This window comes from Histomonas meleagridis (genome assembly GCF_020186115.1).
Source record: "Histomonas meleagridis strain 2922-C6/04-10x chromosome Unknown scaffold_61, whole genome shotgun sequence".
Classification (NCBI taxonomy): Eukaryota; Parabasalia; order Tritrichomonadida; family Dientamoebidae; genus Histomonas; species Histomonas meleagridis.
In genome coordinates this window covers 2,702,793-2,721,181 of record NW_027150931.1, presented here as the reverse complement: position 1 = coordinate 2,721,181, position 18,389 = coordinate 2,702,793, and the positions used below count along the sequence as shown (strand labels likewise).

The window sequence follows — 18,389 nt, the reverse complement described above, 5'->3', positions numbered from 1 at the left end:
TTCCGAATATTCCTTTAAAACATCAAATCATCAAAATAAACTTTGTTTTAAATAAATAAATATTTTTACTATTAATCTCAATTTTTTTGAATTCAAGAAGTAATTTAACTATTTCTGTATGACCATTTTCAGATGCATAAATAAGTGCTGTATTAAATAATTTAAATAACTTTTAAATATTTTTTATTAACATCATTTTAATATAAAAAATATTATATAAAATGAAATAATACTTTTGGTATTGAATTTGGTTATTCTTTCTGCTAAAAGTAATTTAGCTATTTCTGTATGACCTTTTTCTGAAGTGATCATAAGTGCTGTTATAAATTATAGTAAAAATTTCCAAATATTATTTATATATATTAAATTTTATAGTTAAACATTAAAAAAATTAAACAAAAATCTTTATCATTAATTAATGCATGATTTTTGTCGATATAAAATTTAACAATATCATATTGATTAGATTCACAAGCATGCATAAATGCTGTTCTATTAACTATAAGGAAAATCCTTAAATTACTAAACAATATCAATAATTTAAAATTTACACAAAATTTTCCAAATAAATATCTTTTGTATCAATATTTGCATCTTTTTTAATAAGAGATTTAACAATGTCTAAGTAACCACATGATGCAAACATAAGTGCCGTCCAAAATAATTAAAGATAACATCAAAATTTATTTTGATATTTTTGATTATTAAAATTAGACTCAAATATTTAATATAAATATCCTTAGTGTTTATTTCAATTCCTTTATGTTCAAGTAGCAAATTGACTATTTCAAGATGTCCATTTTGTGAAGCTTTCATAAGTGCTGTATTAAATATTATATATAATTTCCAAATCTTATTTTTGAATTTTAATTAATTGAGATAAACATTGGAATTAATATATGAATTTCAGTTTCATTAATATGTATTCCTTTTTGTTCAAGAAGTAATTTAACTATTTCTGTGTGACCATTTTGAGATGCAGAAATAAGTGCTGTATAAAATAATTTAAATAATTTCCAAATGTTGTTTTGAAATTTTAAATTATTAAAATAATTTTTAAATAAAACAAACAAATATTTTTAGCATTAATATCAATTCCTTCTTGTTCAAGAAGTAATTTAACTATTTCTGTATGACCATTTAAATATGCTAAAATAAGTGCTGAATTAAATTAATAATATAAATACCATAAGTTATTTCGAAACATTAAAATATTGAAATGATCATTATATGAAATTATAAAATTTTTTTTTCATTAATATTTATTCCATTTTGTTTAAGTAGTAATTTAACTACTTCTAAATGACCTTCTCTTGATGCTAATATAAATGATGTTATAAATAATTAAAACTTATTCCAAATATTTTATAGTTATTTCAAATTTTTAATATAAATCCCAAATAACATGTTTTAATATCTCTATTATTAACATCAATTCCTTTTTGATTTAAAAGTAATTTAACTATTTCTATGTATCCTTTTCTTGATGCAAACATAAGTGCTGTCCAAAATTATTCAAATAATTTCCATATGTTATTTAAAAATATTTTATTCTTTAAATAAATTTCAAATCAAAAAAATATATATCTTTAGAATTAATATGAAATTGTTTTTGATCAAGAATTTAACGAACAATATTTTCCAATCCTTTATTAGATGCAATTCTAAGTGCCACATCAAACATTTTTATTAAACCATAAATAAAAATTATAAACCCAAAAATTAAAAAATCAATATTACTAACATTAGTATTAATTTCTTCTTTCTTAGTAAATTTAGCAAGCTCATCAATAGGTTCCACATTTTCATAATTTTCTTCATATTCTTGTTCTTTTTTATCTTGATCTGTAATTAAAGGTTTTCCATCATCTTGAATTGCATGTTTATATATAAAATTATTATATTGAGGTATTTCTGCTCTTTCATTTGTTTTCGTATATTCAACAAAATTTTCAATTATATGTTTTTCAACATCACGATTATCGCATTTCGATGGAGCTCCATGAAGTAATCTATGTGAAGCATTCATTTTAACAGCTTTATTATTTTGGATACGATCAATCATTGATATGTAATTATCTAATGAATGATTATTAATAAAGATTTTATTAATTTTCTTTTTGGTTAATTTTATTTTGTTGGATGAAGCTTTACTATATCCAACTACTTTAGACATCAAAACTGTTTCTTTATAATTATTACTTTTCACATATTGATCTTGAATATATACTAAGCTACCTGGGATCATATATGTATTATTCATAAATTTATGTTTTTCTTTATAAATGCCTGATATCATATCTGTTAATGTTTCAAATGAAACTTTTCCTCCACTTTTTATTACAGAGAAACTAAGATTCTTAATTAAAATCCAAAAGAAATTCGCAATATTAACACCAATAGTATGACCTTTTGATGCAACAATATCATCAATATTACAGACTGTAATAATAAATTTTTCCTTTAAATTTTCATTTCTAATTCTTGTGGCTAATGCACTACAAACGCATGGAGGTGTTCCAATCGTAAACGCTTTAGCATTAATATGATCAACAAAACGTAAAATTGATGCAGAAATAGCAGCAATTGCTCCTCCAATTGAATGTCCAAAAAATATTATTTCTTTGAAGTGATTCTCTTTTATTTTTTCTTCGTAAACTCCTTTGAAATGTGAAGTAATTTCTTTTGCTGCAATACTGTAGCCTTCATGCGTTGGACAGTTTTCAATGACTTGACATTGTTGATTTTGCATGGAGATTATGGTATCTTTTAATGAAGTAAGATCTGAACCATTAATCCATATAAAAATTGATTCATTTCCTTGAACATCTTTATATGTTGCATATCGAAAAATAGGGGTTATTTGTTCTATTGTAGATGACTCATACTTCTCTGATACATTAAACAGATATTTAATGTTTTGATCATATATATTAATACATTTCCCTTCATGGAAGTCACCGATTTTTTTGATTCTTTTTTTGATAAAGTTTCATAAGCCCAAGTGTAGAAATTGTTTTTGTTATTTTAGGAATTTTAATAGATGACAGTTGCATTTGATTATTTTATCAGAAGTTAAGATAGGAAAAAAATGCCAACGAGGTCCAATATTTTCAAGGTGGCAAATTTCTAAAATTGCAATAAAAGCCGTTATTTCAGTCAATTCAAAACAAGTTTTATGGGCGCGGTTTAATACATAATTAAATCGAGTTTCAATTACAAAACGATCGAAAAGCACTTCATATTTTTTATATGTTGAATACCATTCGTCTAAAAAAAATAAATCATGCCTATTATAAGAGACACCATCTTTAGTGGGATTTCAAAATATAATCAAAGATAATGTTCTGAGTTTATTGAATTATGATTAATCTTAATCAAAACAGTTAATGTGGGATAGTTTCAGCATTTGGTTGAATATAAGGGATTTGTGAAAAATCATCTTTATATGTTAAATCACTTGATTGATCTTGTTCATTAGATTCTGACCCAGATAAATCATACTGGTCTTCGTCTCGAAGATCTCTTTTAGAATCAAATTCACTCAGTTCTATATCTTTTTCTGATTGATCAACAGAAACATTTCATGTTGAAATTGGTGATATGTTTCCGGTAAGCTCCGTGAAGCTTGAGAATGAAAGTGAATCTTTTGCTGGAAAATTTGCAATTTTTAATTCTGATAAATCAAAAGAAACAATGTTTGACCGGAAATCACCTTTTTCCTTTCGAGCTGAATCTTTGACAAGATATGGTATTGATTCAGAAATACTTTTTTCTAATGGCTAAGATTCTCTTTTTTTAATGTCTAATAAGTTATCATTTGATATTGCATTAGCAAATGAATCTCCAAGGTCAAATGAAATTGCTTCATCATCAGGGGATTAATAATTTCTTGCTTTCCAGCATCAAAATCGTCGTTTCAATATTCCTTACAAACGAGGTCTAATGGCGTTTTTTTAGCGTTATTTAATTTTTCCTTATCTGCTCCATGTTCCAACAATAATTTAAGTGCCTCATCTTTTCCGTATTTAGAAGCCCAATGTAATGACGTGCTACTTGCTTTATCAGGGTTGTTTACATCGATTTATTTATTATTTAAAAAGTAATCAAAAATTTGTAAATTATTATGTTGACCTGCAATATGAAGTGCGTTTTGTCCATTTTTATTTCCGACATTTATATCCATTTTACAAAATTCTATAAGATATTTACCAACTAAAGACTTTCCATTTAATATATCTACATTTAATAATATGTTACCCAAATATAAGATATAAGTTCATAAATTCTAAGAATGTTTTTTTTAACATTATAATATTTGTTTTCATCACTTTGTATTAAACATTTTGCTTCTAAACTACAGCCAATTTCTATAAGATTAAGTTATGGACATATATTAACATTAAAAATTATCAAATTCACCTCATTCGTTATTTCAAATTTTATTTATTAATAACTAAAAGAAAATTAAATCGAATTTTTACTTTTTACTGCTCAACATCTTCGATATTCTTCAAGAACTTCTTTCCGTAATTTTCGTACTGCGGATATTTCAACAAATCCTTAAAGTATTGCTCGAATTCTTTTTTCATTTTCTCTTTATTTTCAGGGAACGCGCTCATTACTACTGCCAAATTTATAATTCCCATTGTCAAGTTCGGGAATTCCCTCAAAATCTTTTTCATAATTTTTATGTATTCCAACAATTGCATCACCGGTTTAATTCTATAAATACCATCGACTAAAATTATCGAATTTTCATAAAGATTTTCGTCATTAATTTTCATCACTATATCGAAATATTTCTCGAAGAATTTATCTTTGTCCAACATTTCGATAGTTTTCGGTAAAATTTTTAGACGTCTAAATAATGTTGTTAAAGTACTTAAAATGAATTTGTTTTCGGAACTTAATAACATATTTAACAAATTCACGAATGAAGACATTTGTGGTAATTCATTTCGAACTGATTGATAACATGAAATTATCAATAAAATTTTATAATTATTTAACACATTAATTAACTCTTCGCGCATCCATTCGCGACATCTAAATAATGTTAACGCGATTTCTTCACTTTGCGATATGTAATTCATTAATATTAAAATTCCTTTTCGATTAACTTTCGATACTTCAATTAACTTCGTTGTTATTAAATTCGAACAAATTTTAATTTCCGCTTTTAATAATAAACTGATTATATCATTTTGTAAAATTGGATTTGTAATTTTATCAATTAATTCTTCAAAGTTAATATCAAACCATGGCTGATATAAATAAGATAATGCTCTAATCGCCATTTTACAAGTGTTTTCATTTTTATGATTCATATTATTAATGAAAAGTTTATAAATTTCATTCGATGTATATTGTACAATTTCATTAACTTTAATTATCGAATTATACATTACAACAATATAATCAGTCGAATATTTGGACTTTAAATATAATTCCGATTGTAAATAATACTCATTAATAAGTTTCATCATTTCTTCTTTCGATGGTATTTCATTATTTAACATTAAATATAATAATATTAACATTTCTTTCGGTTTGTACGATATCAAATGTCGAAATTGTAAATTATATTTCGATGAAATAAATTCTTTATATCGAGTAAACAATTGATAAAATAGTTTAACTCCTTCTTTCTTAAGTTTGGTGGATGTCAATGGTAATTTAGAATAAAAATTCTTTTCTACAATTTTCGGTATTTCTTCTGGAAACTCTTTTAATGTCTTCCGAATATATTTAACAATAATTTCAAGTTGTTCAACTTTCGCTGTCTCTTCTTGAGCAGCTTTAACTAACGCATCTAAAAATTGATCTTCTTCATATTCTTTCCCAAGTTGTGGAAACATTTTAACAACTGTTTCTTCTAATCGTTTGTAATGTGGATTCACAAGCTTCTCAATGTACAATGGCTTCTCTTCTTCCTCTAATACAATTCCTTGTTCTTGATCTTGTTTCTGAAGTTTTTGGATGAGCGCTTCAACATCTACAAACGTTTTGGCATTAACCTTTTGGACTCCATTACGCTTTTCAATTTCTGTTTGAATCTTTTTGTACATTTTCTTCACTTTTGCTTTGTCCGTTTTAGGAAAACATATTTTGCCAGAAACTATCATTTGCACAATTTGGGTAAATGATGGACGTAAACTGGCTTTATATGAGGTGCATAACTCAATGAACTTTTTGAGTTCTTTTGGAGTATCTTTGGAAAATTGTAAAATCGTGGTCGCACTCGAAAGTTGTTCTAAGAAGTTTTCAGAGTCATAGTTGTAAAATGGTTGGGTCCCTTCAACCATTTCGTAGACAACAAGGCCAAATGAATATACATCGACTTTATTTGTATAGACATGTGAACTTGCTAATTCGGGAGCCATAAAGAATTTAGTTCCACAGCGCATTGACATGCGATCGGCGTTGTATGGGCGTGCTATACCAAAATCACAAACTCGTGGTAATAATTTTTCATCTAATAAGATGTTACTTGATTTTAAGTCACGATGAATAATACCCTTCTTGTGGATTTCTTCCATGGCAGAGGCTATACATAACATTATAGTGGTCATATGTGTGGGTGATACATTTTTCCGATTTCCTTTTTGTTGACAATATACTAAATCACGTAATGACCCACCACTCATATATTTGGTAATAATAGAATAAGGTCGGTCAATTGAAAAACCAACTATATTGACAATGAATGGATGATTTGTTAAAAGCATTGTATAAATTTCACGTATGTAGCTTTTGAGATTGTTGCCTTCAAGGCGCTTCCCTAGAATTTCTTTGACTGCTACACGTTGGCCTGTTTTTATATCAGTTCCAACCCATACAACACCAAAGCCTCCTTTACCAATCTGTTTATCGCACTTAAAGTCATTGGCATCTCTTACAAAACTTGGAAATATTCTTGCAAGATCATATATGTTCTTGGGCTTTTGAGTGGGCGGTCTTTCCATTTTTATTTTTGAACAGTTTAAATTATTAAACCGTTCACCAATTTTCTGCTATCTCATTTTAATGCCATTTTAGGTCAAGATATTTTAAGAGTAAAAATTTTAATCGATTGGAATTTATCCCGGGTTTTTTGGAACTTCATTTTTTTTCATGCCAGCTAAAAAAGGTGTTAAGAAAACAGCTACAAAGACAGCAGTCGATGGAGAACGTGCTCATCCAAAGACAAGATCAAGTCGTGCAGGACTTCAATTCCCAGTTGGTCGTTTACATCGTTTCCTTCGTGAAGGTCGTTATGGTGACCGTGTTGGTGCAGGCGCACCAGTATTTATGGCAGCAGTTCTAGAATATCTTACAGTAGAAGTTTTAGAACTTGCAGGAAATGCAGCACGTGATAACAAGAAGACAAGAATTTCACCACGTCATATCATGCTTGCAATTCGCAATGATGAAGAATTGAATCAACTTCTTTCGAATATCACGATTGCATCTGCAGGTGTTGTTCCACATATTCACAAAGTTCTTCTCGGACAAACAAAGAAGAAGGAGGAATAAATAAATATTAGGTTTGTATAAAATCTCTTCGATACAAGCACTCGAGCGAAGGGTTAATTAAACCACAATTATTTCCCACAATTTCTGTGCAATTTTGCCTCAAAAGTAAAATTAATCGATGAAAATTCATTCAATTTTCTTTTATAGCAAAACTGTTTTTGTCTCAAATCTCTTGCCAAGCTGCTAATTATCTCCCTTAAAAAGTTATGCTTTTCAAAGGAACCACAAGCTGTGTTTCACCTCACTTGATGCTTGCATCTGAGTTTTCAGTCCAAACACCCAATGTATCACAAGATGGTGATGCAATGATCTCTAACTATGATTATCAAACACAAAAAGTTACCACAACAGCTGATGGAAAAGCAATCATTGAACCAGTTACAAAGAAATTCCAATTTAAGACCATTACCAAGGTTCCAAAAACTGGTGTCATGATCATTGGTCTTGGTGGTAACAATGGTACAACTTTAACAGCAGGCGTTTTAGCTAATAAACATAAATTAACTTGGGAAACAAAACGTGGCGTACAATCAGCTAACTACTATGGCTCATTAACACAATGCTCTACAACATACTTAGGCGATGATCAAAATGGTAAACAAATTGTTGCACCATTCAAAGATCTTCTTCCAATGGTATCACCTAATGATTTGGTCATTTCAGGTTGGGATATTAGCGATGCTGATATGCTTACTGCTGTTAAGCGTGCCCATGTTATGGAACCAGGTTTATACCATCAAATAGAAGATGAATTAAAGGCAATGAAACCACTTCCAGCTGCCTTTGATCTTTCCTTTGTTGCTCCTAACCAAAAGGAACGAGCTAACAATGTTCTCAAAGGAACCAAACAAGAAGTTCTTGATCAACTTCGTAAGCAAATGCGTGATTTCAAAGAACAAAACAATCTTGGCCAAGTCATAATCCTATGGTCTGCTAATACCGAACGCTACTCAGAAATCACACCAGGCGTTCATGATACACCAGAAAATCTTTTGAAGGCTGTTGCTGAAGGGCACCCCGAAATATCACCATCCACATTATATGCATTAGCAGCCATTGAAGAAGGCTTTCCATACATCAATGGATCGCCACAAAATACTTTTGTTCCAGGCCTTGTTCAATATGCTGTTCAAAAGAAAGCAATTATTATGGGAGATGATTTCAAGACAGGTCAAACTAAGTTCAAGACAGTTGTCTCTGATTTCTTAATTTCATCTGGACTTAAACTCACAGCAGTTACCTCATATAATCATTTAGGTAATAATGATGGACTTAACTTATCATTCGAAGCATGCTTTAGATCAAAGCAAATCTCAAAGGCATCTGTTATTGATGACATGGTTAAACTTAATCCAATATTATATGCGCCAGGAGAACACCCAGACCACATCGTTGTCATCAAATACGTAAAAAGTGTCGGCGACTCTAAACGTGCTCTCGATGAATATGACTCAAAGATCTTCTGTGGTGGCGAAAACATAATTTCAACACATAATACATGTGAAGATTCATTGCTTGCTGCACCATTAATGTTGGATCTTGTTGTATTAATGGAATTATGCACAAGAATTTACATCAAAGATGAAACAATGAAAGACTTCGAACATTTCCATAGTGTTATGTCAATACTTTCATTCTTGTTAAAGGCTCCCCAAGTACCACCTGGTACACCAGTCATTAATTCATTGTTCCAACAAAGAGCCTGCATCGAAAACATCTTCAGGGCTTGCAGAGGACTTCAACCAATCAATCACATGCACTTAGAATATAAAATGCCAAAATAAATTTTTGAATGATTGAACCATTTTTTGTTTTTTTATTTACTGCTTATGAAAATTTCTTAATATGAATTTCGTTCCTGAGAACTTTTGGTCATATTTCATTTAATTTTATTACATTAATATCCGCTTAAAAATAGAATTCCTTATGTAATTTAATCATTATATATTGTAATAGTTAAACCACTTCAATATGCAACAGGGAAGTTGGCTGAGGTTTTTGTGTTACCTATTGATGAAGTGAACTTTTCGATACCTGCCATTGCTAATAATAACCAACAATTCAGATCCACGTGCAGCTGGAATGAGTCTGACACATACTGATCCACATTTACCAGTAGCTGTATTTGGTACTGGTGTGGTTGACTAATTTTGTTACCACAGTAACAACTAATAATTGAGAGAATGGAAAGCTTGGCAGATGTTAAAGCATGCACCTTTGGTATTTGAAACTTCTGCAGAGGTTTTTCTATTATGTGTTGGAGCTTCAGACTTGAACAAAAGGGTGACCTTAAAAAATCGTTTGTTTTGTACTTGGGAAATACGAAATAAGTCATTGGTTATCGAAATTTTGTCCATGATAGCAAACTAATTTTAAAATGCTGCCTACGCAGGCAGGTAACTTGTTATCGATCATTTAAAAAATGTAAAGCCGAAATTCTATTTATTAATAATTAACAATAATTGAAAAATTGTTCTATGACTCGAATAAATTCTGTAAGCAATACTATCCCATCTTCTTTGACATTCATTAAATCACAGATATTGTCCAATTCGATATCATCAATTTCCCTTCCATTAAGATCACGTAAACAATTTTTGAGCTGCTGTTTTGTAATTTTTCCTGTTTTTTCTGTGTCATATTGATTAAAAACTTGTGTAATTGCTTCTGCATTTCTCACACTCATTACAATGAAATGTGAAATGAAAATGTTCTAAGCCAAAAAACAAAAATTTAAAAAAATTGAAATTGTTTTACTCCTTCTTTTCAGTTTGAAGGCCTTTGAATGTTGGAACATCAACATATGAGGCTGTTGTGAACATATTGCCATTATCATCTGCCTTTCTTTCAAAAAGAACACGGACACGTGCTGGTGGGTTGGCCCTGCTTCTATACCAAATACGGCTGTTAAGTTCTTGGTCAATTTTAACATCCTTTGTTCCCATTAAGGTTTGTCCAGTTTTGACAATTTGCTTGATGGCGTTTTGTGCCTTAAGCTTACGGCGGGAGTTGTAAACAAGTTTTTGGATATGGATTGTTGTTTCAATCTTCTTTGGTTCTTGAGGCTTGTTGTGGAAAAGAGGCATTGTTGGAATGCAAAAAGGAAGACCAAAACCGTTTGATTTGACTTATCTCTGTTCGAACATTCGGGGGTACCCATTAAACGTTCAAAAAAGGATAAGCACTTTTAATTGAATTTTTGCCAAATTAAAAAATGGAAAACACTACTTCAAGCGGAAGACTAACATCACTCGGGTATTCCAAGGAGGAATGGTTTGTGTTTTGCGGCGATATATTCTTCTTCTACGTCGTTTTTCTCTGGCCTGCAATTAAAACAATGGGTGTCTTAAAAAATAGGACGAGACACTTTGGAAGATGGTCTATGTACTGGATTGGAATTCCACCAATTATGATATTTTATTATATATTTCATTTCTTCCTCCGAAAATGGGTACTTTTTGCATTCATTGAAGCAATCGTAGGAATTATTCTCACCTTTAATAATGGGTTATTGGTACAAAATTTCACACTCTACGTTGTTGCTCCAATTTATCGAAAATACTTTAATGAAATTAAAAGAGTTCCAGATTATTTCAGCCGTTTGATGAAGCGCGTTGTTAAGATTCCATTTACGGTAGCTGATACTTTCTTTACAAGAGCAAAGAAGGATTGAAGTATTTGAAATTAATGAATAAATTTTCAAAAAAGTATGCAATAATTTTCTTTTATACTTTTTTTTAGCAACTTTCTTACATTACACTACATGACACAACAGGACATATTCAGATTGTCGACTCATTTGAAAATTAAGTATACAAAAAATTGCCCAAGAATTTGTTATTTACTCTTTGGATGTTGGTCCGTATGTACGGAGTTCGTATGTATCTTTAGCTGTTGAGATAACCCTATAACGTTCGTGGAATCCTTGCTTTTGAAGGAACTTACGGGCATAATAACGAACAGCACGCTTTGAGTACTTAACATTGCAGTTGATAACAATCTTGTTTTCTTTAGCATCAGCTTCGATTGTAATCTTATTCTTAAGGTTGTTAACAAGCTTGTTAACTTTCATCTTCTTTTGAAGATATTCGACAAAGTCTTGAAGTGAGAAAACCTTGTCTGAGATTGGTGATGCGCAATCGATCTTGAAAACACCAGGCATGAGAAAGGCCATTCCTCTCAAATTTCAGAACAATACGGTTTTATTATGAGCACTTTTTGAATTTTATGACATGTGATTTGAAAAATACATACGAGCCATTTTGATGAATGATGAATGATGAATGATGTTTTTGATTCATTCAATAACAAAATATAATTTAGCCTTTGAAATTATACCAATCTATGTTATCTGATTTATGTTCCCTTTTCTTTATGGTAAGCAAAGAAATTCCATTAGAATTTGGCATTTTTATGTATTCAAATTTATTATGATTTTGAATAGTTTTGATTGTTCTTCTTGTAAACAAGTTAAATTTGACTAAACCTTTCAATTTTTTCTGATGTGAAAGACATGGAATCCAAATTTATCAAACCTTTCTGGCAATTGGAATTGATATAAATGACATAGCTTTTCCAAATGCCTTTAATGAAAACAAAATTTAATCTTTTCATAAACTTATTTTGTAACCAAAATAATGTTTATGTCTTTGTTCTTGATGTGAATATATCTTTACCATAAACATGAAAAGTGACAGTGTCATACGTTCATCCAGGCCAGACCATGGAAAAATCCCAAGATACAAAAAAAGAAACATCACCAGCATCTGGATTTTATTCTAAAATTACCTCAAATATGATTGGCCCACCAAGGAAAATTTTTTTTGATGATTTTAAATATGGAATTTGTGGATTTAATAATCTTGGAAATACATGTTTTTTCAACTCTGGTATTCAATGTTTAATTCATACAAGGGAATTAATGAAGTATTTTCTTTCTAGTGAAGGAACTTGGAAAAAAGAATTGAATCCTTCAAATCCAATTGGAATGAAAGGAGAACTTGCAACAAGCTTTGCTTCTCTTTGTTCACGTTATTGGAGTGGTAGAGATTCCACTATTTCACCATCTGATCTTAAATATGTCATTGGCAAATATGTTCCACAATTTTCAGGTTTTGGTCAACAAGATTCTCATGAGCTAATCACGTTTATTCTTGATGGTCTTCATGAAGATCTTAACAGGTGTGTTAAGAAACCAATTGTACAATCAATTGATGGTGATGGATCAAATGATGAAATAGTTGCAATGGAAGCATGGCGCCGTCACAAAGCACGGAATGACAGTATCATTGTCGACTTATTTTGCGGGCAACTTCGCTCAGAATTAATTTGCCCAATGTGCCGGAAATTAACGGTCGTTTTTGATCCATATATGTCGTTATCGCTTCCAATACAGAATCCACACTTACGCACGTATCACTTTAGCTATGTCCCGGCCGATTTCAACTCAGATTATGAGGAATTTGAAATTGCTATTTCTGATGTTGATAAATCTGATGTAAAACTTGAAGAGAAATTTGGTAAACGTGTTGTGCCATTTTCACTTCCAAGTGTTAAAGGTTCGTCTTTTGTTATTGGGATGTCAGATCAAACGAAAGCAAATTATTTTGTTCTCGAAATTCCAGATGTTAATAAGAAATATATCCCATGCGTTCCATGCCAAAATTATACTGAAATGTACGTCGGATTACAGAAACAAGTTCTTTCTGCTCCAATTTTAATTGAAGTTGATTCATTTGATATATCTGAGGAAGAAATTGAACAAAAATGTTGTGAATACTTTGACTTCCTTTTAGGAGATAATCCTGTTCGGAAGCAAGCAACATCTTCTATGGTCACATTTAAGAAATCATTTGCATATAGCAGAGAAAAATTTGGAGATTCCAAGAAAATATTAGTGAAACCTAAAGTAGGCTCATTAGGTGGCACTATTGGTACCATTACTCCTCATGAGAAATATCCCATGATTGCGTCTGAAGTATTTCACTTGTTTTTCAAGCCTGACATTATTGAAAAAAGTGACTTCCCATTGGGAACTTTACTTCAGCACTTTTCGAACGTTTCTGCCAGTGTATCGTTCTATACCAAAAACAGAAAAGTGACACTTGATGAATGTTTCAAATACTTTTCAACGAGTGAAACATTAGATGAGAACAATAAATGGTACTGTCCGAACTGCAAACAATTTGTGTGTGCAACGAAGAAAATGGACATATGGAATGTACCAGATATATTAATCATTCAACTCAAAAGATTTAAAACTACACGAAAACTTGACAGTGATGTCAATTTCCCGAGTAATTTTAATATGAGTGATTATATTCGCGGGCCACAAAATGAAAATAAAATGATTTATCGATTGTATGCTGTGAGTGAACATATGGGTGGACTTGGCGGAGGACATTACACTGCGCATGCACTCGTGTCCAATCGAAAGTTTGAGGAAGAAGGCGGGAAATGGTATTATTTTAATGATTCTACCGTCCATAAAGCGAAGGAAAGCGAAGCGCACTCTTCAAATGCATATATATTGTTTTATGAAAGAATTAATGATTCAAAAATAGATGATGAATAGTAAATAGATATTATATTTTGCGTTTGTTTTATTTGATGTGTTGTTCGATGTCTCTTTCATCCAGAACAGTAATGTTTATATTTTCTCATTGTGTTGTAACATTTACTATAAACTTTATCTGAGCTCAAATTATATTTTGTGTAATTACATACAATTAAAACATAAACATTTGATTTTACTTTTGTTATTAATAAAAAGTTTTGGAATTTCTTTGAGATGTCATTTTCCTTATGATATCAAAAACATAATATGAAAGAATAATTTTAAAACAAATTCTCTTTATACTCCACAATGAATTTTTTATTGACGCAGTGAAAAACTATCTATTTTGATAAAAATATCATTTTCATAGAAGCTTTTTTCAACCTATAAAAAAAGCATATATATTCATACCAAGTTTAATGATAAATATGATGTAATATCAATGCATTTCACCCACAATGCCATATTGAAGAATCTATCGTTTAAAGGCTATCGTTTTTAACAATTTCCAATTTGATGCAATTGTAAAAGTTAAAATCTTCTGCATTATAGGCAACCAATACCTTCTAGTGCAAGGATCCATATATAATTTGAATGAAAGTAGACAGTATTTCGTTATGTATACATTTTTTCACGATTTCTTTATTTGTTAATCAAAATGCATTATGATATTTCGACGAAAATGAACTAAAAGTATCGAAAATTAATAACTTTATGAATTCTTTCTATTTCAAACGTGGAAATTATCGAAATTTTTATTATATATATATAATCTAATTTTTATTCATTATGATTCTATTAACATAAAACTCATCTCTTTCCTTTCTTATGCTTATATATCTTAGCGTTAAGTGCCGCTGCCTCTTTGTGTCTTCCCTGGTCATGGAGCTTATGCTTCTGCTTGATGAGCCTGTCCCTCTCTATTTGCTCTGCTGTCTTTAGCTCTGATTTAACCTTTGTCTTCGGGCCGCGTTCTCTTCTTCTCTTCGATGTCTTTATGATTTTCTCTTCTTGGCCAACCTGTTGTATATGTTTATGATTTTCTTGGACCCACGCTTGATATTTCTCTCCACGTGGTGATGTACCTGTGACTTGTGATACCGCATTCCGAATAAATGCTTGTTTTTCACTTGCTATTTGTTGAATTATTTTCTCTTTCTTTCCACTTTTGCCGAACTTTAATGCTTTCTTCTTAATGAGAAAACCAGATCTATCATCTGGACTCATATCTAAGATTTTATCTTGAAGTGAAGATACACTTGCATCTCTAATGTTCTCAGCTGCACTATTAAGTTCTTTCATTGGATCAATGAAGAATTTTGAGCGTGTAGATTCTATTGTCGGCTTCTTTGGCGCTGCTTTTCTTTCTTTTCGTTTCTTTTTAGGTTCTTCAGGCTTTTCTTTTTCTTCTTTTTCTTCTTTGACTTCTGGAGTAACTTCATCATCATTCGACGGTTGCGGTTCCGGCGGTTTTTGATTTTGTGCATCATTCTTAACGTGCCCTTGATGCGCAGCACGAAGTTCTTTCATCACATTCTTTTGCTTTTGGCTTGCAGCTACTTGTTCGAATATCGTTTGCTTAGGCCTCCATTTCAACAGTAGCTCTTCGCTTTTATTGGCTCCTGCTTGAATATTAACTTCTTTGGCTAAAGTTAACCATAAAGGCTTAGCATTGGGCCGACTTTTAACATACATTTTCTCACCGTCATCCATTCCTTTCTTAAGGACAACAAGATCATGACATCTTCTTAAAGCGTCATCATAATGTAAGATTTCGTCTTCAATCTCTTCTCTAGAAACGCGTGTAATGGTCCAATCTTCACCTTTAAGATATTCTCTGGCGCCAACATAATAAGGTAACTCATCTTGGGTCACAAAACTTATTACATGACCTTTCCGACCTGCTCGACCTGCTCTTCCACTTCTATGCAAGAATATTTTAGGTTTTGCTGGGAAATCATAATTCAATACTAAATCTAATCCTTCGATATCCAAACCACGCGCAGCTACGTCAGTCACAAATAAAGTGTTAACACTTCCTTTGGAAAATGCTGCAAGCGATGAAGATCTTTCATCTTGATCCATTGTACCATAGATGCACCCGGCCTTAATACCTAATTCCTTGGCAAGTGCTGATAAAAATTCCGCGTGATGTCGAGTTCCAACAAATACCATTGAATTTGAATATTGTTGAATTGTGGAAAGTAGTAACGCTGGCTTGAACGCTGGAGATACGAACTTAAACTGCAACGATAGTGTGCTAGGGAGTTCACTTATGTCCATTCTAACGACAATTGCCTTTTTCAAATTTACTTGCGTAAATTCGGCAAGAAGCTGTGGTATTGTAGCTGAGAATAACAACGATTGGCGATTTTCTGGTACCAATTTTAGGATTCCTACAAGTTGATCTTCTAATCCTAAATCGAACATTTGGTCTGCTTCATCAATCACAAGAATTTCAACGCGTGATAACGAATATGATGTCTCTGCTACAATTTGAAGAAGTCGCCCTGGCGTTGCTATGATTACATCTGGATTTTGTGTTAATGCATCAAATTGTGGTGGTAATGGATCGCCACCAATTAATGACGCCGATTTGAGTGTTGTGTTTTCGGCATATTTTTTGAAAAAACGTGCTGTTTGTAAACTTAATTCGCGTGTTGGAGATAAGATTAATCCACGACATCCTGTGATTTTACTGTGTTCATTGAGAATTTGGATCAGAGGAAGTAAAAATGAGGCCGTTTTACCACTTCCTGTTTTGGACATTGCAACAACATCATGTCTGGCGAGCACGACGGGAATAACTTGTTTCTGTATTTCTGTCGGAGCTTGATATAGCTTTTTTGCTGTGGCAAGGACTGGTCCTGATAAAAGTTCATCAAACGTGGAATTCGACATCAACCAATGGTCGAATGAATAGTCAATTTTTTTGACTGTGGCTGTGATTTTTTGGAACTTAAAATTTTAATTCAATAAGACGATCAAAATGCACTTTTTAAATATTTTAATGAGTAAAATTTTTCTATTTTACAAATAGATGATAAATCTTTTTTCTGTATTTACAAATTTGTTTTTAATATAATTCTTTAAGGTAATAAAAAGAACTTAGAGTAAAAGCGCAACGAAGTTAAGTCAATTGATATCCATTAAAAAGTAAATTGAGAATTGGACAAAATTTGGTTAAGATAATTTTATTGAATAGAATGTGTATACTTATTTATTTATATTTCTTTAAATTTAGTTCGATGGAAAATGAAAAAAATTGATTTTCTGATTTGAAACGACCGTTTATTTGGTTGACAGCGTCTTCTTAAAACATGTTATTAGTTTGCTTAAACATAAAAATATTTCATTTCATTACGAATTATTCAAGATGTTATAACCCTATAATATTATTGAGAACGGGCGACAAGTACGTATATATTTTTGCATTTTTGACAAAATGAAAATATCTTTTCTTTTAAAGATGTTATTTATGATGTTATTACCATATGTGAATTTTTTTGACACTTTTATAAAAGCATAAATATGTAAATTTTACATATTATTAATTCACACATAAGTATCTTCCCAAACACAAAGGAATTGAAATTAAAACTAAAAAGATTTAATTATTATTTTTTTCAGATTTATTCATAAAAAATGTAAAGGAGTATTTCAACTTAATATTTGGAAATTATATATTTTTGCCGTTCGTTATGATAGATACACGATTATCAAAAGACTTTTTGGCTTTTTTGATAATTCTAAATGCCTTTCTGTGTAGAAGTGATATTTGTGTTTCTTCATTCTGTTCATTTCTTAAATCTTTAAAACTCGGTCCCTTAACTGTATCTCTACGTACGCCAATAAGAGTTTCACCTCTGAAACTCATTTTGTGTGGGAGAATCAAACTCGTTTTGATTCCTTTGGGATTAATTAATCCTTCTTTGATTGAAATAGTTTTAGCTTTTGTTGCAGTTTTTAGCACAGGGGTGATACTTGTGCGTTGAATTTTAACCAAAAAAAGGAAAAATATCATCAAAAAATGAAATGTCAATTTGACATAACGATAGAAAATCACCGATGATTTGAAAGAAAATGTTTATGCAATGAATATCATAGTCCTTACAAAAAATAGCTCTTATTAATAGTTATTAAAAAAAGTTATTCAAAAGTAGTGAGATTACTTCATGAACAAGAAGAAATTATAGCTTGTCCTTGAGCCCACAAGACAATTTTTGCGTCTGAGGAAAAGTGACACTTGGGGTACCAATTAACGATAGTAATAGGAACCGTTTATTTTTGTAATGATGAAAAATAAACTTGATCT

The 18,389-nt window shown here is 30.8% G+C and overlaps 7 protein-coding genes across 7 annotated transcripts; 3 read left to right on the top strand and 4 right to left on the bottom strand.

The window, feature by feature from the left end:
• Positions 1–4,487: 4,487 nt before the first annotated feature.
• GO595_010858 (TKL family protein kinase) lies at positions 4,488–6,968 on the bottom strand (the record flags this gene model as incomplete). The annotated part of the gene is made up of 2 exons (XM_067913583.1): positions 4,488–4,523; positions 5,643–6,968. 2 exons carry the CDS (start codon positions 6,966–6,968, stop codon positions 4,488–4,490), a joined length of 1,362 nt encoding a protein of 453 aa, XP_067769596.1.
• A 148-nt stretch (positions 6,969–7,116) lies between these two features.
• Positions 7,117–7,518, top strand: GO595_010857 (Histone H2A; the record flags this gene model as incomplete). The annotated part of the gene is made up of 1 exon (XM_067913582.1): positions 7,117–7,518. One exon carries the CDS (start codon positions 7,117–7,119, stop codon positions 7,516–7,518), a length of 402 nt encoding a protein of 133 aa, XP_067769595.1.
• A 248-nt stretch (positions 7,519–7,766) lies between these two features.
• On the top strand, positions 7,767–9,302 carry GO595_010856 (Inositol-3-phosphate synthase; the record flags this gene model as incomplete). Its single annotated transcript, XM_067913581.1, has 1 exon — positions 7,767–9,302. The coding sequence occupies one exon, from the start codon at positions 7,767–7,769 to the stop codon at positions 9,300–9,302; it is 1,536 nt and encodes a 511-aa protein (XP_067769594.1).
• Positions 9,303–10,271: 969 nt separating this feature from the next.
• Positions 10,272–10,604, bottom strand: GO595_010855 (ribosomal protein L31e; the record flags this gene model as incomplete). The annotated part of the gene is made up of 1 exon (XM_067913580.1): positions 10,272–10,604. The coding sequence occupies one exon, from the start codon at positions 10,602–10,604 to the stop codon at positions 10,272–10,274; it is 333 nt and encodes a 110-aa protein (XP_067769593.1).
• Positions 10,605–11,359: 755 nt separating this feature from the next.
• On the bottom strand, positions 11,360–11,692 carry GO595_010854 (60S ribosomal protein L22-1; the record flags this gene model as incomplete). Its single annotated transcript, XM_067913578.1, has 1 exon — positions 11,360–11,692. The coding sequence occupies one exon, from the start codon at positions 11,690–11,692 to the stop codon at positions 11,360–11,362; it is 333 nt and encodes a 110-aa protein (XP_067769592.1).
• Positions 11,693–12,505: 813 nt separating this feature from the next.
• On the top strand, positions 12,506–14,092 carry GO595_010853 (Clan CA, family C19, ubiquitin hydrolase-like cysteine peptidase; the record flags this gene model as incomplete). The annotated part of the gene is made up of 1 exon (XM_067913577.1): positions 12,506–14,092. One exon carries the CDS (start codon positions 12,506–12,508, stop codon positions 14,090–14,092), a length of 1,587 nt encoding a protein of 528 aa, XP_067769591.1.
• A 792-nt stretch (positions 14,093–14,884) lies between these two features.
• GO595_010852 (ATP-dependent RNA helicase DDX54) lies at positions 14,885–16,975 on the bottom strand (the record flags this gene model as incomplete). The annotated part of the gene is made up of 1 exon (XM_067913576.1): positions 14,885–16,975. The coding sequence occupies one exon, from the start codon at positions 16,973–16,975 to the stop codon at positions 14,885–14,887; it is 2,091 nt and encodes a 696-aa protein (XP_067769590.1).
• Between the last annotated feature and the right edge of the window lie 1,414 nt (positions 16,976–18,389).